The 27,346-nt window shown below is 43.0% G+C and overlaps 1 protein-coding gene across 4 annotated transcripts in view; it reads right to left on the reverse strand.

The window, feature by feature from the left end:
* The window catches only part of LOC126213592 (uncharacterized), a 313,729-nt gene that overhangs the window by 109,094 nt on the left and 177,289 nt on the right, over positions 1-27,346 (reverse strand). For all 4 annotated transcript variants that reach the window (XM_049941451.1, XM_049941452.1, XM_049941450.1 and 1 more), the window contains one exon: positions 14,349-14,618. In XM_049941451.1, coding sequence (XP_049797408.1) covers positions 14,349-14,618 — 270 coding nt within the window. The remainder of the gene's footprint in view (positions 1-14,348; positions 14,619-27,346) is intronic.

Genomic DNA, 27,346 nt, shown 5'->3' on the forward strand with positions numbered 1-27,346 from the left:
AGAATTCTATGGTGTCACGGGCAGTGCTGCAAAATGGTTCAAGTCATACCTAGCTAACAGGAAACAAAGGGTGTCAGTACAAGGGACTAGTGAATTAAGTCATCAGTCATCATCAGAATGGGAAGAAATTACATGTGGTGTGCCACAAGGATCCATCTTGGGGCCATTGCTTTTTCTTGTGTACATTAATGATCTCTCATCAGTTACACTGCCAGAAGCAAAGTTCGTTTTGTTTGCAGATGACACAAGTGTTGCAATAAATAGTATGTCGAGTGTAGTTCTAGAAAGATCTGCTAATGATATTTTCATGGATATTAATAAATGGTTTAAAGCCAACTCACTGACATTAAACTTTGAAAAGACTCACTACATGCAATTCAGAACCTGTAATAGGTTTCCACCTAGCATATGCATAAAGTATGAAGAAGAGCAGATAGAAGAGGTTGACAGTCTTAAATTCCTGGGATTACAACTTGATAATAAATTCAGTTGGGAGGAGCACACCACAGAACTGCAGAAACGCCTTAACAAATCTGTATTTGCAATTCGAGTGTTAGCAGACATAGGCGACATAAAAATGAAAAAGCTTGCATACTTTGCCTACTTTCATTCCATAATGTCATATGGTATAATATTTTGGGGTAACTCTTCAAGTCAAACAAAAGTTTTCAGAGTCCAAAAGCGTGTAATATGTATTATTTGTGGAGTAAATTCACGGACGTCATGTAGAAACCTCTTCAAAGAACTGGGTATACTAACCACTGCCTCTCAGTATATTTACTCCTTAATGAAATTTGTCCTAAATAATATATCTCTTTTTCCAACAAACAGCTCAGTTCATACATACAATACCAGGAACAAAAATGATCTGCACAAGAACTTAAAAGCACTTACTCTAGTTCAAAAAGGGGTCCACTACTCAGGAACACTCATCTTCAATAATTTGCCAGCAAACACAAAAAATTTAGTTACAAATAAAGATCAATTTAAAAGGAGCTTGAAAGACTTACTAGTGGCCAACTCCTTCTACTCCACTGATGAATTTTTTAATAGAAACAAATGATGTATTGTATATATTCATACTATTAGTATTGTTATTTCAGCTTTTTATAAAAAAGATGACATGTTCCACATCCACGAGGATCTCCTCAGCATGGATCTAGGATCTATGGAACGAAAAACTAATCTAATCTACTGAGGTTGCTGATATGAAGTACCTGGCAGTGGGTGGCAGCACAATGGACCTAAAACGAAAAACGTATGTTTTTGGGGGGTCCAGATACTTTTGATCACATAGTGAAATTTATTATGAATACAGTTAGTAGCACACGAAGCAATACACTGAAACGTCATGCGTAATGTCGCAGTTTATCATGTATCTAATTGTTTATGACATCATTTCTCATAAAATGTGTTAGGTAGGTGGTTCTTACCATCACGATTGTTGCCTGACAGTAAAGGATATGTGTATCAAGTTTGGTTGAAATCTCTCCAGTGGTTTAGGAAGAGATTTGGAAAACACACGCACGCGCACACACACACACACACACACACACACACACACACACACACACACACGTCACATATTCATTTTTATAATATGTATGGATAACTTGCATCTGTCATTGATGCAAAATGTATGGGAGAAGAATCATTTGGCAGTAAGCTTTAAATACTGGTGATCTAAATTTTTTCAGTAGTGTTTTGCAGAAGAATTTCATCTTCCCTCCAGGGAATCCCATTTGAATTCACAAAGCATCTGCAAACACTCACATATTGAGTAACACCTGGTAACAAATCTAGCAGCACGCCTTTGAAATGTTTCGATGCTTTCCTGATGGGAATCCCAAACACATGGCCATTTCCCAAGAATCTGTGTAAGTGTTCTATATGAGGTCTCTTTTACAGATGAGTTACATTTTCTAAAGGTCTCCCAATAAACCAGTATCAACCATTCACCTTCCCTAATATCGTACCTATGAGCTCATTTCATCTGCACCATTAAGCCTAAATATGTAATTGACACGACTGTCAAGCAAACACTACCACTGCCGTATTTTAACATTACACTGGTTTTGTCAAATTAAAGCTGAAAGTGCATTCAATGCACCAACTAAATTTTATAAAAATGTCATACAATAAAGTTTCCACAACAGATGTCAAGTGGAAATTTGTAACTTTAAACAAAAGCTGTATTAATCGAATGGGTGCCAACAAAGAGTGGTGAAACTAGACAGTAATTACACCCACAATGAGCAATTTTTTTCAGTAATGAATGATAGCTTACAGCACTTCTTGCAATGTCAATACGACATCAAATACTCAATGTTGCAGAATAATTGTCAAATAATTTTACTAATGAGCAAGTGAAAAAATGGAGGGGGGGGGGGGGGGGTATCTGACATCATGACTATTCTGGCAGTTACAATTTTTAATACGTTTTGTAGACTGGTCCCCAGTTGGAAAATCGAGGTTCTCGGCCTCACATCATCTGTGCTTGCACTACAATTTTGTGTGTGTGTGTGTGTGTGTGTGTGTGTGTGTGTGTGTGTGTGTGTGTGTGCAGGGAGGGGGGGGGGGGGGACAGCCGATTTCACAGCCACACACTCCACTCCCCCCCACCCACCCACCCCCACCCCACCCCACCACCAGTTATAGTATCCCGAGTAAATTCTATTCAGTTAAAAAATTCTTACATACTTTTATTTACAATTTTTCTTCTACCTCTTATAGGTTCCGAGATATAAATATTGCACTGGGGACAGAACTCAAACTGTTGATGCTTACAGCCCCTGCTGCCTATTATACCCTCCACTCCTCCAAGGCGGTAGCGTGCACAAAAGCAGGCCGTGCCACGAGTGGCGACAGGTCGTAAACACACATTATCAGAATGCGACAAACAATGCCAGACACAGTACAGTAATGCCTTTTCAGCTTAGAGTGACGTAAACACCTATAACAAAGAGAACGGCACTTATCAGATCAAAGAAAAATAAGCAATCAATTCAAACGAGACGAAGCACGTGAAAAAGGAAATCAAAAAATACGGACAGAGAGCCTGACGCATAGCAATGGCTACCTGGTAAAGCTTAACTGCTAAGCTTCTACACCTACATCTACATCCCTACTCCGCAAGCCACCTGACGGTGTGTGGCGGAGGGTACCCCGAGTACCTCTATCGGTTCTCCCTTCTATTCCAGTCTCGTATTGTTCGTGGAAAGAAGGATTGTCGGTATGCTTCTGTGTGGGCTCTAATCTCTCTGGTTTTATCCTCACGGTCTCTTCGTGAGATATACGTAGGAGGGAGCAATATACCGCTCGACTCCTCGGTGAAGGTATGTTCTCGAAACTTCAACAAAAGCCCACACCGAGCTACTGAGCGTCTCTCCCGCAGAGTCTTCCACTGGAGTTTATCTACCATCTCCGTAACGCTTTCGGGATTACTAAATGATCCTGTAACGAAGCGCGCTGCTCTCCCTTGGATCTTCTCTCTCTCTTCTATCAACCCTATCTGGTACGGATCCCACACTGCTGAGCAGTATTCCAGCAGTGAGCGAACAAGCGTACTGTAACCTACTTCCTTTGTTTTCGGATTGCATTTCCTTAGGATTCTTCCAATGAATCTCAGTCTGGCATCTGCTTTACCGACGATCAACTTTATATGATCATTCCATTTTAAATCATTCCTAATGCCTACTCCCAGATAATTTATGGAATTAACTGCTTCCAGTTGCTGACTTGCTATTTTGTACCTAAATGATAAGGGAACTATCTTTCTATGTATTCGCAGCACATTACACTTGTCTACATTGAGATTCAATAGCCATTCCCTGCACCATGTGCCAATTCGCTGCAGATCCTCCTGCATTTCAGTACAATTTTCCATTGTTACAACCTCTCGATACACCACAGCATCATCCGCAAAAAGCCTCAGTGAACTTCCGATGTCATCCACAAGGTCATTTATGTATATTGTGAATAGCAACGGTCCTACGACACTACCCTGCGGCACACCTGAAATCACTCTTACTTCGGAAGACTTCTCTCCATTGAGAATGACATGCTGCGTTCTGTTATCTAGGAACTCTTCAATCCAATCACACAATTGGTCTGATAGTCCATATGCTCTTACTTTGTTCATTAAACGACTGTGGGGAACTGTATCGAACGCCTTGCGGAAGTCAAGAAACACGGCATCTACCTGTGAACCCGTGTCAATGGCCCTCTGAGTCTCGTGGACGAATAGCGCGAGCTGGGTTTCGCACGACCGTCTTTTTCGAAACCCGTGCTGATTCCTACAGAGTAGATTTCTAGTCTCCAGAAAAGTCATTATACTCGAACATAACACGTGTTCCAAAATTCTACAACTGTTCGACATTAGAGATATAGGTCTATAGTTCTGCACATCTGTTCGACGTCCCTTCTTGAAAACGGGGATGACCTGTGCCCTTTTCCAATCCTTTGGAACGCTACGCTCTTCTAGAGACCTACGGTACACCGCTGCAAGAAGGGGGGCAAGTTCCTTCGCGTACTCTGTGTAAAATCGAACTGGTATCCCATCAGGTCCAGCGGCCTTTCCTCTTTTGAGCGATTTTAATTGTTTCTCTATCCCTCTGTCGTCTATTTCGATATCTACCATTTTGTCATCTGTGCGACAATCTAGAGAAGGAACTACAGTGCACTCTTCCTCTGTGAAAGAACTTTGGAAAAAGACATTTAGTATTTCGGCCTTTAGTCTGTCATCCTCTGTTTCAGTACCATTTTGGTCACAGAGTATCTGGACATTTTGTTTTGATCCACCTACCGCTTTGACATAAGACCAAAATTTCTTAGGATTTTCTGCCAAGTCAGTACATAGAACTTTACTTTTGAATTCATTGAATGCCTCTCGCATAGCCCTCCTCACACTACATTTCGCTTCGCGTAATTTTTGTTTGTCTGCAAGGCTTTGGCTATGTTTATGTTTGCTGTGAAGTTCCCTTTGCTTCCGCAGCAGTCCCCTAACTCGGTTGTTGTACCACGGTGCCTCTTTTCCATCTCTTACAATCTTGCTTGGCACATACTCATCTAACGCATATTGTACGATGGTTTTGAACTTTGTCCACTGATCCTCAACACTATCTATACTTGAGACAAAACTTTTGTGTTGAGCCGTCAGGTACTCTGTAATCTGCTTTTTGTCACTTTTGCTAAACAGAAAAATCTTCCTACCTTTTTTAATATTTCTATTTACGGCTGAAATCATCGATGCCGTAACCGCTTTATGATCGCTGATTCCCTGTTCTGCGTTAACTATTTCAAATAGTTCGGGTCTGTTTGTCACCAGAAGGTCTAATATGTTATCGCCACGAGTCGGTTCTATGTTTAACTGCTCAAGGTAGTTTTCGAGATAAAGCATTTAAAAAAATTTCACTGGATTCTTTGTCCCTGCCACCCGTTATGAACGTTTGAGTCTCCCAGTCTATATCTGGCAAATTGAAATCTCCACCCAGAACTATAACATGGTGGGGAAATCTACTCGAAATATTTTCCAAATTATCCTTCAGGTGCTCAGCCACAACAGCTGCTGAGCCAGGGGGCCTATAGAGACATCCAATTACCATATCTGATCCTGCTTTAACCATGACCTTCACCCAAATCATTTCACATTTCGGATCTCCGTCAATTTCCTTCGATATTATTGCACTTCTTTCTCTATAAACACGCCTCCGCCTTCTCTGTCCAGCCTGTCTCTGTGGTATACATTCCAATCTGAGTTTAGGATTTCAGTACTGTTTACGTCTGGTTTCAGCCAACTTTCTGTCCCTAGTACTATATGGGCCTTGTGACCGTTTATTAATGAGAGTAGTTCTGGGACCTTTCTATAGACGCTCCTGCAGTTTACTATTACCACATTAATATTGTTATTCCCTGTTGCATTTTGCCTACTCCTACCTTGCCGCGTCTCAGGAGGCGTCTTGTCGGGCCTAGGGAGGGAATTCTCTAACCTAAAAAACCCCCATGTACACTCCACACATACTCCGCTACCCTCGTAGCCGCTTCCGGCGTGTAGTGCACGCCTGACCTATTCAGGGGGACCCTACATTTCTCCACCCGATAGCGGAGGTCGAGAAATTTGCACCCCAGATCTCCGCAGAATCGTCTGAGCCTCTGGTTTAAGCCTTCCACTCGGCTCCATACCAGAGGACCGCGATCGGTTCTGGGAACGATACTACAAATAGTTAGCTCTGATTCCACCCCGCGAGCGAGGCTTTCCGCCTTCACCAATTCCGCCAACCGCCTGTACGAACTGAGGATGACCTCTGAACCCAGACGGCAGGAGTCATTGGTGCCGCCGACATGAGCAACAATTTGCAGTCGGGTGCACCCAATGCTCTCTATCGCCGCAGGCAGGGCCTCCTCCACATCTCGGATGAGACCACCCGGCAAGCAGACAGGGTGAACACTGGCCTTCTTCCCCGACCTTTCCGCTATTTCCCTAAGGGGCTCCATCACCCGCCTAACGTTAGAGCTCCCAATAACTAATAACCCCCACACCCCCCCCCCACCCCCACCCCACCCCCGTGTACCTGCTCGGACCTTGCTGAAGGAGCAGCCACATGTCCACTCACAGGCAGAGCGGGCGATGCCACACGGCCAGCCTCCACATTTACGACTCGAACCAAACTACTGTAGCTATATTGTCATTCATTCGACCTAAATTGTGTCTCATATTAAAATGGACCAACTTTTTTATAATTTGGTGGTGCAGCCTCTCTCCCCTTAGATTCGGGAAAAATTTTTTCCCTTGATTTCGTGTCTCATTTTTCAGGTGCGGCTTAGATTCGAGTAAATACGGTACATGAAAATTATTATGGATCACATGTGTCACTTTCCCAACTGTCTGTGCCACAAGGTTAGACTCGTGCTACAGAGATAGTGAATTCACATCGATGTCATGGCCACCATGTATGTCTCATCTGAGCCCAATTTAACAGGTCTAGGATATTAAAGGATGTCAGTTCTGCACCGACAAACCACCGGCCTGCAATTTACAGGAATCGGGTGATCTATGCGTAGATATCTGTTTCCACCAACCTCTAGTTAATTTGTCCAATCCGTGCCACACACAATCTGCTGTACTGTGTTTCGACTGCAGATCGACTCGCTATCAAACAGACGGTCATACGTCTGACGTAATAGAACAGACATTTCGCCAATACTGAAATGTGAAGGAGGTTACTGTACCACTCTACAGTGTCGCGGAATTTTCTCCTGGTCCTCATAATATCTATACCTCACTGAAATGTACGGCATAGGATTCCATTTATGGAACATCTGCAATTGAGCTGCACGGTCAGATTGAAAATACCCACTTCTCCTGTGACTTTATTTTCTTATAAACATGATCGGTTTCAGGAAAATATTGTTCCATCTTTTTGGGTACAAATTTACTGAAGAAAACAAATATTGCCAGTTTAGCACTATTAATACATTCTGCACTATCAATTCCTTCATTATGGCGCTAGATTTGTTCCAATTTAATATGTAGTTTTCACCATTTGTGAGTGCTCAGGCCAGTCAGCTGTCTTACTTCTTCATTTCCCTCTACTGTCACACGATGACTCTTCTTTCCTAGCACTCACACCAGTCAGCAGTTTACCTCTTACCGCAAGCTGCCTGCTCGCACCACCACGTTCCACAGTGCAGTTTGGCGTGACATGATGTCTTATAAAAAGTTGCTAAATGCTCTCTCTGAAACCACCTCAGACAAGATAATTCAGTAGCCCACCCACAATGAAATTATACGAGGGCAGTTCAATAAGTAATGCAACACATTTTTTTTCTCCGCCAATTTTGGTTGAAAAAACCGGAAATTTCTTGTGGAATATTTTCAAACATTCCCGCTTCGTCTGATATAGTTTCATTGACTTCCGACAGGTGGCAGCGCTGTACGGAGCTGTTAAAATGGCGTCTGTAACGGATGTGCGTTGCAAACAACGGGCAGTGATCGAGTTTCTTTTGGTGGAAAACCAGGGCATCTCGTATATTCATAGGCGCTTGCAGAATGTCTACGGTGATCTGGCAGTGGACAAAAGCACGGTGAGTCGTTGGGCAAAGCGTGTGTCATCATCGCCGCAAGGTCAAGCGAGACTGTCTGATCTCCCGCGTGCGGGCCGGCCGTGCACAGCTGTGACTCCTGCAATGGCGGAGCGTGCGAACACACTCGTTCGAGATGATCGACGGATCACCGTCAAACAACTCGGTGCTCAACTTGACATCTCCGTTGGTAGTGCTGTCACAATTGTTCACCAGTTGGGATATTCAAAGGTTTGTTCCCGCTGGGTCCCTCGTTGTCTAACCGAACACCATAAAGAGCAAAGGAGAACCATCTGTGCGGAATTGCTTGCTCGTCATGTGGCTGAGGGTGACAATTTCTTGTCAAAGATTGTTACAGGCGATGAAACACGGGTTCATCACTTCGAACCTGAAACAAAACGGCAATCAATTGAGTGGCGCCACACCCACCCCCCTACCAAGAAAAAGTTTAAAGCCATACCCTCAGCCGGTAAAGTCACGGTTACAGTCTTCTGGGACGCTGAAGGGGTTATTCTGTTCGATGTCCTTCCCTGTGGTCAAACGATCAACTCTGAAGTGTATTGTGCTACTCTTCAGAAATTGAAGAAACGACTTCAGCGTGTTCGTAGGCACAAAAATCAGAACGAACTTCTCCTTCTTCGTGACAACGCAAGACCTCACACAAGTCTTTGCACCCGAGAGGAGCTCACAAAACTTCAGTGGACTGTTCTTCCTCATGCACCCTACAGCCCCGATCTCGCACCGTCGGATTTCCATATGTTTGGCCCAATGAAGGACGCAATCCGTGGGACGCACTACGTGGGTGATGAAGAAGTTATCGATGCAGTACGACGTTGGCTCCGACATCGACCAGTGGAATGGTACCGTGCAGGCATACAGGCCCTCATTTCAAGGTGGCGTAAGGCCGTAGCATTGAATGGAGATTACGTTGAAAAATAATGTTGTGTAGCTAAAAGATTGGGGAATAACCTGGTGTATTTAAATGCTGAATAAAACAACCCCTGTTTCAGAAAAAAATGTGTTGCATTACTTATTGAACTGCCCTCGTACATCCGGCAACATTACACAGAGTCAAAGTTACAGGCCACAGGGCCCGCATATGTATGTACATACAGAATGAGTCTGTGAGGACGTTACTAACTTACGGGGGTAATGGAGAAAGCTGAATGTATCAGTTTGAGATAAGGGTCCTTGTATCGGAAACAAATGAGTCGAAAGTTGTAACTGACAACTGTTCTGATACTTCAGACAGTGGAATAAATGTGCTGGCACTGTTGCTGCTAAGAGTATAGGGTAACCAACTTCCAGAGGTGGTACTATGGATCAAAACAAGAAAAAAGAAATTTCCCATAAACGTGGGCTCCCAAATGCATACCTGAGAAGCTACGGGCACTCGTTCGATAGAGAAGATGTGTTTCACAATAACGAAGACGTAAACTGCTCGTAGCTCCTCAGCTATGCATCTTAGAGCCCACGTTTACTGGACATTTTTTCTTGTTTTGGTATACACTATCACCTCTGAAAGTTGCCTACCCTACAATCTTAACAACAACAGTACCGGTACATTTATTCCACTGTCGGAGTTATCAGAATGATTTTCGCTTATAACTTTCAACTCATTTGTTGCCAGACCAGTGTTCCTTACCTCAAACTGGTACATTCATCCTTCTCCATCATCCCTGAAAGTTTGTATCATCATCACGGAATCATTCTGTACGTGTATAAGCATATACAGGCGCTGGGGCCAACAACTTTGACGTTCTGTAGTGTCCTTGTATCACGTTTCTGGACCCAGGTTCCTACCTTCACTTTGTTCCAAAAGACACCTTCTACATCCCCTCGGTGTCGGTGTAATTTTGAAACGCCCTTTACATTAGGGCTAACAGCAACAAATAGACCTGACCTATTTGAGGATGACCACACACAAATTGATGTACGTGACTAGTGACAACTATTCCACCAAAGCCTATTTACAAAGTTTCAAGAAGCAGTATTACGTGAGGGATCTAGAAACATATGGGGGCGGTTTGGGAAGCAACCTCCATTTGGCTGTAAATAAAAAAGTTGCACAGAAAAATTTTTGTATTACATACATATTGAAACTAGCTTTTTGTTGTTTTACAACATAGTCAATTTAAGCATTTGTCATAGCATTTCATTTCAATAATTTACAAATTCCTTCTTCATAAAATTTTTCCACTTGGGCACATAGCCATTTTGTCACAGCATTTTGAAATTTGTCGTCATCATCAAGGTGCTGTGACACGAGCATATTCTTCATGTATGCCAAGGCACATAAATCACTTGGTGCCAAGTCTGGGCTGAGTGGGAGCTGATTAAAAACATCCCATTTGAATTGCTTCAAAATCCCTTTAGTTTTCTGGTACTGTGAGGATGAATATCAGTGCACTGCAATGTTTGTTTTGAACTGACTGTAGGAAATACAAAACTGATGATGAATGTCTGCTGATGAAATGTTTTCACAGAAAGAAATCTTACTTTCGCAGCTGGACGTTTACTAAATCATAGAACACATAGATGTGACAACAGCGATACTATGGGCACGAATACTAATGCCATGATTTACGGGTGGTTACTTTATGGATTGCCTTCATACTGAAATGTGCTACATATTGCTTCTGAGCAGACCACCAAGGTGAGAGTAAACTAATGACAGTGCATACAGAGGCACTTATTCAATCTTTCTTCCCATCCTCCATACATAAATGGTACAGGAAGAGGCACTAATAGGTGGCAAGATGAGAACAACCCTCTGCCATCCACTTCACAGCAGTTTGCACAGCATAGATGTAAAATTGGTGTACACACTGTAATTTAAGAGTGCTTGCCTTTGTCACGGAGGGTACAAACCAACTCTTGGGCAGTGACTGTATTAACGCATTTCACCGGGTACCATCTAGGGAGCCATAATTCATTAATATTAATACATTGACAGTAATCAATTTGAGGTTTTCCGTATCTTCCTAGAGGCACAGCACAGCACTGTGCAAGATTACTGTCAAAAATATGAAACGACGAATGACAGAGTGTGTTCATTGGCTTTTGTCTGTCAACTGAGACAGACCATCTGTATGGCGAGTGTGTGTGTGTGTGTGTGTGTGTGTGTGTGTGTGTGTGTGGGGGGGGGGGGGGGGCCATGAGCATGTGAGCGAGTGTGCATGTGGGCATGTGTGCACGTGGGCATGCTTGTGTCTTTACTCCTCTGGCAGCATCTAAAAGATGTAAAGGATCCAAACATACATGAAAAGTAGGAGAACTATTAGAATGGTGCCTAACTTCATAGTGTTTCTGTTTCTTATGTTGGTTGCTATGGGTTTATTTACTGTTTGCCATTTTTTTATTTTTAGTTCACTCCTGTTATTTCAGTTTTTGTCATTTTGTCATCTGGGGATAACGAGTTGAGCTGTAGACATTAGAAAATGTAATGTCAAGTGGAGAGATCAGGACATTTCTGACATAGTCTTCCATTTGAGTTCAATAGAGTGGTGACAGCAGCAGAAGCAGCCAGAACCATTTGCGCTACGTACGGGGATAATGCCGTTGGACAGAGCGTGGCAAGAAAATGGTTTTCTCATTTTAAGGAGGATCATTTTGATGTTAGAGACTCTCCGTGTTCAGGGAGGTCTTTGGGTCTGATGATCATTTAAAAGCATTAATCCACAGCGATCCACGTCAGTGTACTCGAGAACTGACAAATGTGATGACCGTGATCATTCCACCATTGTGCGACATTTGCATGCCGAGGGGAAGTTCCAAAATCCAGATGTATTGATACCACACACTCTAAGCCAAACTCACAAAAATCAGCAAGTGGCCATATGTGCATCTCTGTTTGCTTGTCAACAGTTGGCTTGTGAAAAACACTGACCATTCTATGAGGAGAAATGGTGTCTTCACGCTAATCTCTGGAAAAGAAAGGAATGGGTGAGCCCAAACAAAGCAGCAGCTCCTCATATAAAGACCTGTGTGCATCCACAAAACATAATTTCATGTATCTGGCAGAACAGGGATGCTATGGTGTACTACGAATTGCTTCGCTGAGGTGTAACCCCCATGCTGACATTTACTGTCAACAGCTGCAACGTCCTGCAGACGCAATTCGAGAACAATGACCAGAAAGACTGTGTGAAGTAATGTTATTCCACTATAACGCCTGCCCGCATTCTGCTAGACTGACAATAAGAACTATGCAGGAGTTGGGTTGGGACGTTATTCTGCACCCACTTTATTCAACTGATCTTGTGCCCTCACATTTTCACCTTTTCCATTCTCTATCAAACTACCTTCAACAAAATTCCTTTCCAAATAAAAATGCATTCTGAACATGGCTTGACAGAGTTCTTCGCCTCAAAACTGTGTGATTTCTACAGTTGCAGAATCAAAAAGTTTCCCCAGCGTTGGCAGACTGTTGTAAATAGTGAAGGAGAATATATTATTGATGATTAAGTCTCTGTTGTGTGTACCTGTTGAGTTAATTAAAACTTGTGGAAAAAAGTTACGAACTTACGCATCAGCCCAAAACATCCTGGTCGAACATGGAATAAATGGTCACAAATTAATCTTGCTACAAAAAAAAAAAAAAAAAGCCTTGAGCCACTAATATTTCAATGAGAGCAATATGAAACATTAAACATAATGCTGTGAAGCAGGTGGTCACAATGTTGTGGCTCACTAAAGTGCGCGTCATTTATGACGGCAGCCGAGTTTAGGTTCGTTCTGCACATCTGACGTCACAAAACACAGTCAGCCAATGAACAGAGAACGACGTTGCCATAGCTCGACTGCAGTGCAGAGCACGGACGAGTGTCTTCAGTTTTAGAAACGTTCAGTCATAAATGAAGTAATTGTACAAAAGCAGTGTCTTGATAGCAGACTTTCTTTTGTAGAAAGTTTGGAAAAACCATTCTTTATACCAATTGCTTCATATTCTATTAATTAATTAAACCAAACAAGCAATAAGCCTCCTAATTCAGGCGACAGCAAGGAAAGGTGTTTGTATCATTCTCACTAACCGCTTTTTCACAATAAAGAACAGTGGTAATTGTTTAATTTCCTATTGCACTTCGACGAAACGTGAGTAATTCATAGTCATATCAACAGTGTTTGTCGGTATTTTGCGTGATATATTAAAGTCTTCCAGGAGGCCTATGAAATGACGAGCTGCGTTAGCGCAATGGTTACAGTGTATGGCTGCTAAGTGAAAGGTTCTGAGTTCAAACCTTGTTCAGTGCTTAATATTTTCTTTATTTAAAAACAATATCGAAGTGTCTTACTTCATGAATTTTATTCGTTTGAATGTAATTTTTTGAAATTTCGAGTGGCAACTAAAATCGACCACACGGAAAGTATGGACTTTTACCTCTGCAAACTCTTCAAAATTTCGTGAAATGGTTTATTACATATAATGCTGCACAATAACTGCGTCGAACTTAAAAAAAAAAAAATTAAGTCATTTATGAGGGAAAGGTATCAGTCAAGAAGATGTGTAAAAATCGAATTTTTGGGCCAAATAGTTCTAGTGAAATCGAATGATAAAGTGTGTCAAAGCAGTCGAAACACCATGTGTCCGCACAGGCGAGCAGTGCAATGATGACAAAATGGCGCACATTGCGGAATGCAGGGAGCACGTCTCTGTAGCAGCGAAAGTGTATGCGGCCGTGGTGGCTTTACTTCATAAACTGCGCGCTCCCCCCTAAACGTAAGTTTGCAAACTATACTATGGCGCTGCTTCTCTTGGCGCGTACAACTGGCAACGCAGCAATCTCCCGCATCTGGGTGGGCATGCGCGAACCGCCAAGATAAAAGAATTGAAGTATAGTGTAGAGTAGAAATGCATACATTGAAATCCCTGCCAGGTAACATGTTGTTGTGTGTGTAAAATCTTATGGGACTCAACTGCTCATGTCATCAGTCCCTAAGCTTACACACTACTTAACCTAAATTATCCTAAGTACAAACACAGACACCCATGCCCGAGGGAGGACTCGAACCTCCGCTGGGGCCAGCCGCACAGTCCACGACGGCAGTGCCTTAGACTGCTCGGGATAACATGTTCGTCAACGATATAAACTTCAAATGTATCATAAAACTACTCCAAATTGTCAAAGCGTCAAAATTGCATTACAGAACATGCAGTTTCAACTACCCAAAGATCTTCTCTGAATGGAAGCAACTGTGCAGTTTTTTAAAAAGTGAAAACAACTTATTTTAAAGTATTGTCTTTATCAGTTTGTTGGTAGGAAACAAACCAGTTTGGGGAATCCATGATAGCCATAGTGAGCATCTGGGAATACACGATCCGTTTCCTGGCGTGCGCAGGACAGACGACTGGATTGTGGGGTACCACCTCGACTTCGTCATCGTCTTCTTTTTCTAGGAAGGCTGCAGTACCCTCTCCACCTCTCAAAGAGCTTCCCGGCCCCGTGTTGCCGACATAATTGACGTAAGGCGGCAGAGGTGACGAGGGCTCCGTCTTCGCAGTTCCAATACCTGTGCCACGCTCCGATGCTGGTATAATTCTGTGATTATACACAAAAATAAAATATTTGGAGTAAGAAAGATAGATACTTCAGAACAATGTTTAACATTTACATACAATTAAACAGTTTACTATATTTACAAGGAATTAAACAGTTTACTACATTTACCAGCAGTTAAACAGTTTACTACATTAAAAACATATGCATTATATGTAACTCTGTAACATTACAGAAATGGGAGTAAACTAGGTTAGAAAGGCTAGATTAAGAAGGCTATGCTCAACTGAGTGAACAAATCATCTTAGGCTGCTATGCAACAGCTAGGCGAGTCGTGTCGTGTCAGGCTGCTACATTGCAGCTAGGCGATTCGTGTCGGGCTGCTGCGTCGCAGCTAGGCGAGTCGTGTCCAACTGCTACGCCGCAGATAGGTGAGTCGTATCGGGCTGCTACATCGCAGCTAGGCGAGTCGTGTGGGGCTGATAAGTCGCAGCTAGGCGAGTCGTATGGGGCTGCTACGCCGCAGCTACGCGAGTCCTGTCGGGCTGCTACGTCGCAGCTACGCGAGTCGTATGGGGCTGCTACGCTGCAGCTAGGCGAGTCGTGTCGGACTGCTACACCACAGTTAGGTGAGTAGAGTCAGGGGGCTATGCCGTAGCTAGGTGAGTGGCATAGGAGGGCTATATTGTAGCTAGGTGAGTGGCTTCTGTGGGGCTACACCACAGGCGAGTCATGTCGGGCTGCTACACCACGGCTGGGCGAGTCGTGTCGGGCTGCTAAGTCAGAGCTAGGTGAGTCGTGTCGGGCTACTACGTCAGAGCTAGGCGAGTCGTGTCGGGCTGCTACGTCAGAGCTAGGCGAGTTGTGTCGGGCTGCTACGTCGGAGCTAGGCGAGTCGTGTCGGCCTGCTACGTCGGAGCTAGGCGAGTCACGTTGGAGCTAGACGAGTCGTGTCGGGCTGCTACATCAGAACTAGGCGAGTAGTGTCGGGCTGCTACACCGCGGCTGGGCGAGCCGTGTCGGGCTGCTACGTCAGAGCTAGGCGAGTCGTGTCCGGCTGCTACGTCGGAGCTAGGCAAGTCACGTCGGAGCTAGACGAGTTGTGTCGGGCTGCTACGTCAGAACTAGGCGAGTCGTGTCGGGCTGCTACACCGCGGCTGGGCGAGTCGTGTCGGGCCGCTACGTCGCAGCTAGGCGAGTCGTGTCAGGCCGCTACGTCGCAGCTAGGCGAGTCGTGTCAGGCCACTACGTCGCACCTAAGCGAGTCGTGTCGGGCCGCTACATCGCAGCTAGGCAAGTCGTGTCGGGCTGCTACATCGCAGCTAGTCTGGTCGTGTTGGGCTGCTACGTCGCAGCTAGGCGAGTCGTGTCGGGCTGCTACGTCATAGCTAGGCAAGTCGTGTCGGGCTGCTACGCCGCAACTAGGCAAGTCGTGTGGGCTGCTAAGTCACAGCTAGGCGAGTCGTGTTTTGCTGCTACGTCGCAGCTAGGCGGGTTGTGTCGGGCTGTTACGCTGCAGCTAGGCGAGTCGTGTCGGGCTGCTACGACGCAGCTAGGCGAGTCGTGTGGGCTGCTAAGTCGCAGCTAGGCGAGTTGTGTCCGACTGCTACGTCGCAGGTAGGCGAGTCGTGTCGGACTGCTACGTCGCGGCTAGGCGAGTCGTGTCGGACTGCTACACCACAGTTAGGTGAGTAGAATCAGGGGGCTACGCCATAGCTAGGTGAGTGGCATCGGGGGGGCTATGTCGTAGCTAGGTGAGTGGCTTCTGTGGGGCTACACCACAGCTAGGTTGTGCGGCTTACATCGTGGTACGACACAGCTAGGCAAGCGGCTTACATCGGGCTACGCCACAGCTAGGTGAGTGGTGTCACGGGACTATGCCATACCTAGGAGAGTGGCCTGCGGGGCCTACGCTGTAGTTAGGCGAGTGGCATCAGGGGGTTACACTGTAGTTAGACGTGCAGCATCAGGGGGTTATGCTGTAGCTAGCAGAGTGGCATCTGGGGATTACACCTTAGCTAGGCGAGCGGCATCAGGGGGGTATGTCTTAGCTAGGCGAGTAGTGTCAGGGGCCTCCGTCATAGCTACTGGAGCAGTGTCAGGGGCTATGTCATAGCTAATGGAACTGTGTCAGGGGAATACGTCATAGCTAGTTGAGTGGCGTCAGGGGGCTATGCCGTATCTAGACGACACAGACAGATATGAAATGTCTGAAGACGGTGTGAAACTGAATTCCTGGCGTGTATCCCCACAGAAACAGCTAGATTATGGTTAGTATGAGCTGCCTTGTGCTTGCACAGAGCACACATTCAATAGTCATTTGCTAACAACAATATCTTAGCAACCATTTAAGCTACAGTCAATCAAAACAGTGATGTAAGCCATTTGACCGTATGATAAAAACTATAATAATCACAGCGTATTTAATCTAATAACAGCCAGTGAGTTGTTCACCAGCTGCTAAAATAATAAACCTACAGAGTTACACAATACCTATAGTGACAATCTCAACATGAGCTATTACATATCAAAGTATCGAAGAAACTGGCTGTACAATATGTTGTGCGAGTGAGAATAATATGATAAAAATCATTTTAAACACACCAGTGACACACCACACCTAATAATCCAAGTATAAGGCAACCAGAACAACTTATTCTGACCATCCCAACCCCATGGCAACATTAAATTATAAGGGAGCAGTAGTATAATCTAGTAAGGTAAGATCTTGTCATTTTTAAAAATCTGCAAGTAATTATCAATGAGTGATACAATCAAATGTATAGTACCACCAGATTGCTAAGTTTAAAGCAATGCTACTTGCATTCATAGCATAATACAAATGTAGGCTTTTATTGTCCAATTCAGGCAAATGTTACAGAAATTGATGTGTGTCTGCATGTTATTCAAATATAGGAGTATTACTGTATTCAAGAATGCTCTCAATCTATACATTATATCAAACGCATAAATTAGCATACACTGACTGGCACAAAAAATGCACACTACCTGATTTTCAAAACATTTTTATTTTAAATGCCAATCACTTCTATGACACTAACCTACTATTATATGATAAAACATGGTACGATCCCATCTAGGTGTCTAACAATGAAAAAAGGACAATTATCAACAAAATAAGCCAGAGATGCGGAAGTAACATGAAAGGATTCGCTCCTCAAGCAAATTCTGATGAAGCTCAGAAAGGTAATGCACCTCTGCTTTGGTTTTCTACATTCCACACTTAACCTCACAAGCCTCTTTTTGCATTTTCGAATGTGTGCATTACCTCCCATTCACCAATCCTGACATCCAAGATTTCATGTACACTCCTGACTAATGCTGCAATGTTCTCTTGAGGAATTATCTCCCATGCTTTCAAGAGGCTCTCATGTAGGTTTCTGAATGGTGCTGACAGGCCCTCCCCCCCGCTGCTCACACACACGCTCAATACAATTGAAATTGGGGCTTCGAGCAGGCCGAGCCGTAGCACGAATCTCCACTTCATCCGAGAACACATGCATAATTCTCCCAACATGTGGGTGTGCACTGTCATGGATCAGTGAAAAACCATCACCAATAAATGGAGTGATAAACCACAAATGCTTAAAGGGATTTCCTCCACATATTGATGTGCTGTAAAGGTACGTCTACACTGGGATATATGTATTGCGACACGTATGAGCGATATGTCATTTGACATGTCGTGATACATCACCTCGTACAAAAATTCACGGAACTTGTATGAGGACCCTCGAACTCATACATGTTGCGTATACATTTTGTATATCGCCTTTTGGCCATACACGCGACATGTATGAGCGATATTTGAAGAACTCGCGCACGCACAGTACTATCATTTCCTGTCGTCTTGTCGCCTGCCGCTTATTTTGACGATTAGCGCATGCGTAGTACTGGGCTCTTTGGCGGCTGTTTCAGTTTTGGAGGTGCCGACTGTCATTTCGACGTTAATGTGTCTGCATAGAATATCAAAAAGTGCCATATGCAGCATTATTCTTCGTGTTTGCGAGGCCACTGTGCAAGTTTTATCCCAAGAAGTGAAGGTAAAAGTTTTATATATATCAGAGTATGTAATACATTATATAATTTTTTCATGCATCTAGCACGTATATAAATTTTTTACTATTATTCCAGCGGCCTCGTGTGATAATGTTGACAACGGATGCCGACAATCGTGTGTGAGATGTTGGCGTTAGCAATCGCGCGACAATGCAAATGTTTTGTCATGAAATCTTCATTTTATGAGGAATCCCCAGTGGCCAAAAAACGGATTGTTACTGCCAACTGATCCTCTGGCGGAATCGCTTCCCGAAAGTTTGTGTTGGTTTTGGCCACAAGAGATAACAAACCGCGGAAATCCTCCATACTCATCCTAACATAATTTCTAAAATATGTGCCATCCTCTAGCGTTAATTCGCGAGAAACTCTCTCTGCCACCATCTACGCTTCCTCCGCCTTTTCTTCCTATCATCTTCCAAAAGAGCAAGTGTACCAGCACATTAAAATGTGAAATCTTCCAAATCGTCGTCGGAAGCCATCGCACAGTATACAAATCAACCAGTGTAAACGCACGTTCCTACATGTATGAGGTTGATACTTGTCAACTCATGCAAGTCGCGATACATGTCGCAGAGTCGCATATACGTGTATCTCATACATGTGCCGATACAAATCGCAGTGTAAACGCACCATAAGACCAACACACCACAAAGACCAAATCCACTTTTGCAGTCATACTGACTGCTGTCCACACCATTAGAGAACCACCCCGCAAAGGCATCCTGTATGATAAAAAGTAAAGAGAACGCCTTTCCCCAGGCCCACACTCTACTGTCAGGTGATCGCAGGCCAAATCGCAACCCGTCGATGAACACCGCACGTTCCAATTGTCGTATTCTCCAGCTGCAATATTCCTCAGGGAAACGCGGTCGAGCTGTGCGACACACTCTGGTGACTTCTGGGCCCCTACCAGGCCGTCTGGACTGAAGATCGGTTTCGTCCAGTCTACTTCAGTCGGTTCACAAACACTGACCCCCCCCCCCCCCCCCAAACTCGGTGGAATCGATATTGCACTTCAATGGCAGTGGTGTGTTGGTGGCTGAGGAGAACTTTTAATTGTAGGAAATGGTCACCTCTCATGGTTCAAATGGCTCTGAGCACTATGGGACTCAACTGCTGAGGTCATTAGTCCCCTAGAACTTAGAACTAGGTAAACCTAACTAACCTAAGGACATCACAAACATCCATGCCCGAGGCAGGATTCGAACCTGCAACCGTAGCGGTCTTGCGGTTCCAGACTGCAGCGCCTTTAACCGCACGGCCACTTCGGCCGGCTTCACCTCTCATGATGTCACCCTTCTTTCTCGGGTCTTACGACGGTTTCCTTTCACAGCCTCCGTTTCCCTGAACCTTCTTGCGGTTCTGGAAATCGCTGAAGGTGCAGTTCTCAATATTAGGGTGTGTTCACACATTGCTATTTCCCTCTTCAACTTTGTGCATACATTTCCAACAGCATGTGATGGAGCAAGCTGGGAGCTTTTTACTTCCTCTCTTGTTTTTCCATCTGCCTCCTTAAATTCATTTTATTTTTATTTTTGCCTAATTACCATTAACGTACATGAGTATAATCTGCATTTCCATAAAAAGAGAAAGGTTGGCCTTCAATCTGGAATACAGCAACAGATGTAATTTTGTGCTTAGTTTTGTATGTATAATTAATTTCCTAATTTATTTTCACTAGTTCTAGTTAATATCTTTTGTTATAAGGTGAAATCAGTAACTTGTTTCATGACTTAAATGTTATTGTTGACTTATAAACAAATATAAATTCTGTACTAATTATAAAAATTTGGAAGAAAAACTACTAAGATTCTTAAAAGTATTTATTTGGCTCTATTTGAAAACATGTTAGCAAAGCCTGCCCTTGATTTTTTCCAAAATAATTACCAGGTTTGTCAAAAGCATTGTTTGTGTAACAATATCTGTGAATTTCATTACTTAAACAAATGATCCGGCCTAACCTTTGTGGTAGAAGAAACTGTTAAAACGAAGGAATTTTTCAATGTATTCAATTAATCGAATGAGTTATGTTTTAATTGTAATTTCTGTAAATTAAACATCAAACAATGTACAGCTTCAGTGCCTATTATTGTACAGATATGTAAAGGATGCCTTTTTGGTTTCTATACAGTCAGTCCATGGCCGATTTCAGATCGGAAGCCTGTATCAGTTAGAGTAACAATAATGGATTACAGTAACACCAATTAGGGTAACACCAATAGGCTGTGTGTTAAAACAACAGTGTCTGTTCAATTTATTTGAAAAAATAGTGTCATGCGTGCCTTATTATTCAGCAAGAACTGTGAACTGTGTGGTTAGGTATTTCCTGTTCACAGATGTTACACAGCAAACTATTGTAGCAGTATGCTGATGTTTACCTGCAAGCTATTAATGAGGCTTATCATTTACCAAAAGTAAACTGGCCACATAACTGTGTAATATTTGAGGTTGTGAACAGTGAAAGTAAAGAACTGTGAAATGCAACTGTGCAACTGTCAGCTACATCATTTACGGTAGTCAGTGTTGAACTTCCAACCCCCATATTTCAGTCGGTACTATTTCACTTACGTCCTGTATCGTGATTCACAATGTTCTGTCAAAGGACTACTACTTTTTTGATGAATTTGGACTGTATGTTATTCCTGTCATCATGTAGAACTTTGTGGACCAGGTATGCTGTGACACATCTGCACTAATTCCTCTGAAGTGTCTTCTCTACTGCAGGAAATTGCTAAAGCTTTCCGACTAACGACTTATACCAAATAATCAAATGATGACTCGACACGTACTTTCACTTTCGACCAACTGTTTCCAGATGTTTATTGCATAACTGCATTTATTATTCAGTCCATTAACATGATGCTAATACAGTCTTTCTCTATAAGAACTCAAACAAGAGTGCCGCCGTTCTAACAATAATACAAAAGCTTTCTTACATTACAATCCAAAAAATATCATTTGTCTTTCTCCTAAGAGATTCCATAATCCTACTTATTCTGTGTGTCTTCTGGGTCCACGGACTGCATAACACCAGATGGCCGGCAAGTAGTTACCATTCTCCTGGCTTCCGTGTACTGTGGCTACATCTTTCCTCGTTTGCACACTCTACAGGAACAGATGCAGTACGCACAGTAGGTCTGTCAATATTTGACCCCTCCTACTTTACTTAAACATCATGAACATCTTTATTTGATGTGGCAATTCTTCATATAGTGGAACAGGACTTTACCCACAACGTCCTGTTACTCTAAACCATTACTGCCTCATTTGTAACGAGGTGTGTTTCACGTTGTGTGGAAAACAACAATTACTGGTAGTGCAATAAACAACTGAGGCTTCATTAATTGCTTGCAATGCAATGTCAATAATGTATCCTGTCTAAAACTACAAGATAATATGGTAAACTCTGATCGAATAGATAATTACACATCATTTATCGCACGCTGCATTTTTCATGCCATTCAGTGTATCTGTGTAATATAATTCGAATGGTGAGCATTGTTAAAAGTCGGGGGTGAAAGTATAAAAGGGCTGGTGTCTGTTCGACACGAGTCAGTGTCACTCCGCACAGATAGAATATTTTCCATGAAGCGGAACATAGAGACTGAGCTGTGATCGGTTAACACACAGTTTCAATACGATCTCATTCTGCTGCTTTGTTTCAATTTAGCTACATCTCAATTTCACATTCTGGAACTTTAATAAATTGCATTGCAGTCCCCTCCCCCAGAGGCACAAAATTATGAGGGTAATTGACATTTCTAATTAGGAGTGCACAGATGTTCCCAAGGGGTCCAAGGGGGGAACATGCCCCCTCACAGAATGTGGGTACAGGAGTTTTATTCATTGCAGAATTATCATTAATGTCTAGCTTTGATTGTCTGCAACTCTACTAAACTGCGTGTTTAACACTGCCAACTGCGGCGTGAAATACTGTGACTTTAGCAGTCAATACATATCTCGGATTCTTTAGGTCGTCATGCTGATCATGGGAAATCATACACGCTCCTCAGTGCAGTATCAGTAAACATTTACACTAGAGGTAAAACAGTGCCCTCAATTACGCATACCATTACCATTATCAGTCCTCAAGTCCCTCTCTCTCTCTCTACACACACACACACACACACACACACACACACACACACACACACACACACACAATGATGACATGAAAATAATGCATTAACTCCAGTACCATGGTTAGATGTAGTACAGTTTATAGGCAAACAAAGTTTTATAATGAAATCCAACTTGGGTAAGTCTTAATTAAAGCTTAATCCCTGTTTTATCGGTGTTGCTAATGTCTAATAGGATTTTCTCAAATGCTCAGAGAGTCAATAACATGGACAAAAATATAAGATGATAAAATGGAAGAAATTAAATCAAATTTAATACATAAAGTATAATAGGAAGCAAGATAAGAGCAAAACAATAAAATAATATCTGTTTAAAATGATGTGACAAAGCAAAAAAATTAAAAAAATATGTTTAAACCAATTAATTGATTAAAAATAATGACCAAAGTCATCTTGATAAAGATTTAAAAATAAAAAATTTCAAAGCATGTGAGAGATCTATACCCACAAACTTTTGCATGTGTGGCCTGTATCTTAGCCATTAACTGCACAACCAGTCTGTTAAACATACCTTTTTCACAAGCTGTGGAGCATCACACAAAACTGTGGAATTTTTTTCCATCAGTTACTTGTAAACTAGGGCCCACCACAATGTGATCTTAACCTATATCACTATACAGATGATTTCAAGAAGTAGATCTCACAGCTGGGGACCAACTCTGGTATTTATGTGATCCCTTACCACTGCTGAAAAACAGGTATTGCCAGACGCTGTGCACCATTAACGACGCATGTGTTGAGCACAATCACCATACAAAATTACTAGGGCCTGAGAAATTTGCTGTGGTGGAGCACTGTCTAACCGAGGGCTACAGAATGGAGTAACACAAGGCACAGTTGCTTGCTCCCGAGAATCACTACTGGGACTCCGCCTTAAAGAAATCAATTAACATCAGAATTTTAACGGAGCAGGGTGGGACTATCCCACTAGTTCCTATACCACTCCTGACCACTCTTTCCTTGTCTGATCTCTTTTTGTTAATAGTACACATACAATAGTCACTCGAAATATTCAGTTTGTTATTCAAGCGGAAGTCACACAACTTTTTTATTCACTGTGTAATTTAAGCAAGCTCAGCAAGCCGAACTATTTTACATATCCATGCAAAGGTTAGCTCGTGATGTCACATCGCTGCCTAAGATTGTTGATATGCGCCAATGTGTGTCGTCCAGCTTATAGCGTGGAAGAGTTGGTGCTGTTTGCTTTATTTAGTTCTGTGTCTTTCAACTTCTCTAATTTCAGTCCTCCTCACCTACTGTTAAAGTTTCTTTTATGCTTCTGACATTCTATGGCATCTCTGTACATTCTAACACAGTAATGACTGGATCCCGAGAAAACAATAGTATCGGAGAAACGAATCTGGCGGTTCCCTGGTCTCAGTGTGGTTTATCCCTGTTCCCCAGATGTCAATTGCTCTTTCGTTCCTTAAGATCGGTGGTAATATTTCTTTTTGCAGTGCCTATGTACAAGGACTTTTATATTCTTTTGTTGTGGCAAGTGGTAAATGTAGGTCCTTCGCAGTGTTCAAATGTTAATGCACATTTTTTGTCAGTTTTGAACCATACTGTTCCTACGATATTATGATTTTATCAGATCTGATCATTCTATGATAGGATGTACAGAGAGTCAAGAGAAATTAAAAAAGACAAAAGTTTTAACAGAAAAGGAACAGGACTGAAACAGGTCAAGTTGTTGGCCTTAGTACTAAATAAAGCAAATAGTGCCAACTCTTCCCTACTACAAGCTCCACAACACGTCAGTTTCACCGCGCCATCTTCGGTATTGGTGTCATGACATCATAAACCTACTATCACATGGATACGAATGAACAGTTAAGTTTGGTGAGCTTCTTTGAGACTGTAGCTGCTTCCTGAGTCATTATAGCCCCAAATGTACCAGTTATGTTGTTACAAACTTTTCAGAATTCTGTTTGACTCATGTGAAAGACCTTACACTTTTTATTTTTCAGGGCCAACTGGCACTACTTTTCACACTATTCAAGTATCTGATCCAGTTCATACAGCAACTCACATTTATTATGTATTAGCTTCACTAGGCAGTTAATGACTGCATCATTCATAAACAATCTAAGAGAGCTCTTCAAGAACAGCAAAGGACCTGTCACATTTCCTTGCGGAAAACAAGACATCACTCGGATTTTCTAATGATGACTACGGTGGAAGTCATCAAAAGATTGGATTTAATAAATCTGATGCAGCAAGATTACTGACTGTAGAAAGAATTAATAGCAGCAGGTGAACTGGTGACAAGACAATGCAAGTCTGGGGGTTAATTTTCCAAATGCATGAGAGTTTCTGATTTTTCTGCACAAAATTGTGGACCATTTTTATTTGATAATTATTATAGTTGAAAGGATAGTACTAAAAGAATGTAATAATAAAACCAAAAACTTAATTTAGAATTGATTTTTAATTGCTGTTTAATGTACATAATGCAGGACACCCGCAAATCACAAAGTCATAAAAGCAGAAGAAACTTATTGATGATTTTTCAGAGTGTAGTATACCTTGAAGCAAGGTTACACATACAAGGTGGTGAAAATGGTTACAAAATTACTTACGCGAGAGGGTGTATGTGCAAATGTCTGTGTGAGAGACGTGAACATGTGAAACATGACTCCCAATGTTTAAGAGAAAAAGAAAAATATCTGACAGGAAAACAGCAACTCCCAAGTGCAAACAGACCAGAAATTACATCCGACACAACAGTAGAGCTTGTGATATTGTCTGGATAGAGCTGAACGCAGATACCCGCATGCCCATGACTAATGAAATTTTCTTTGTCAATTGGATGTCCCTTGTTACAGTTTACCTGCCAATGTCACCTTTACTAACCCTTATGTTTAAGTTGTAACAAAAGCTAAGTGTTTTGATGAGATCTGTCATTCTGCACTAATACCTATTATCACACAAACATTCCGTAGACTTCTGTGGTGTCACCGCCAGACACCACACTTGCTAGGTGGTAGCCTTTAAGTCGGCCGCAGTCCGTTAGTATACGTCGGACCCGCGTGTCGCCACTATCAGTGATTGCAGACCGAGCGCCGCCACACGGCAGGTCTAGAGAGTCTTCCTAGCACTCGCCCCAGTGGTACAGTCGACTTTGCTAGCGATGGTTCACTGGCAAATTACGCTCTCAGTTGCCGAGACGATAGTTAGCATAGCCTTCAGCTACGTCATTTGCTACGATCTAGCAAGGCGCCATTACCAGTTACTATTGATGCTGTAAAACATGTACCGTCAAGAGCGATGTTCACCAATTATGGATTAAAGTTAAGTATTCCAGCAGCTACGTATTATTTTTGCTAGTCTCATTTCCCTGTCCTGTTCCAGACCTCACGCCAGCCTGCGTGAGCTTAAACGCGTGCCTTTCAGCTTCCTCCTAGTGGATTGGCTGTCTTGCCAAACCACAACAGTTGGCGATGAGGCCAATTCGCGTTCGTAACTATACTGCCCTGATTTACTTGTGTAATGGCTTCGCCACAATCTCCAGATGTACTGTCCGAATTTTATCGCTTACTGAATCAGCAGACGCAGGCCTTACTGGATGCCCTTGGACAGCTCGTCCAGGGTCAACGTGCAATGCAAAACGATTCGGCAGCCGCCGCTCCACCGTTCACGCAGCCACAACACGCAGTTGCACCAACTTTTCGTCCTTTGGATGCTACACTGGAAAGGTGGACGGAGTGGTCACGCCAATTTGGATTCTATCTCGCCGCCTACAGAATTCAAGGTAATGAGCGGCAGCCTTTACTCCTTTCTTGCGTCGGAGTGACCACGTACCGTGTGATAGTCAACTTGTTTCCCCGACGCGACGTAGCAACTCTGTCCTACGAAGAAATTTTGTCTGCATTAGATGCTTATTTCAAAGAATCAGTCAATGTAGTTGCAAAAAGGTATACCTCCTTTCGTACAAAACGTACGGTCAGACTAATAGGGAGTGGGTTGCAACCTTTCAAGGCCTTACTAGGGATTGTGCTTTTGAGTGTCAATGTGGACTCCCTTATTCTGATACTATGGTACGTGATGCTATTGCACAGAACGTTTCTGATGTTCGTATACGGGAACAGATTTTTAAACCAGTCAATCCCTCCCTTCAACAAGTGACGGACATATTGGATCGGCAGGACACACTTGACTTTGCTCAGGAATCATTTGAAACTTCGCCACCCGTGTGTCAGGTTAACCAGCCCGCCGGGCGAGCTGCACGGAACAGTAAACAGTCCTCACGCCCGGCCGCACCAAAGTTGCCTGGTTCTCAGCCACGTGTGCCGCACCGGCACACAAATGCAGTGAAATCATGCCTGCGGTGTGCTACTAGACATTCGTGTGAGAATTGCCCGTCATGCCAAGCTGTTTGCTTTTTCTGTAACAAAAAAGGCCATGTTCAAAGTGTTTGCCAGAAAAAGCTCCGATCGGACGCTCAAAACCATTCCAGGCCCTTTGCTTTCGCACCGGGATCGGAATCGAACCAGGAATACTCCGGCTCGCGACACTTCGCCCATGGAAATTCATATAGTTCATGCCACT

This window comes from Schistocerca nitens, chromosome 11 (genome assembly GCF_023898315.1).
Source record: "Schistocerca nitens isolate TAMUIC-IGC-003100 chromosome 11, iqSchNite1.1, whole genome shotgun sequence".
In the NCBI taxonomy this organism is placed as follows: Eukaryota; Metazoa; Arthropoda; class Insecta; order Orthoptera; family Acrididae; genus Schistocerca; species Schistocerca nitens.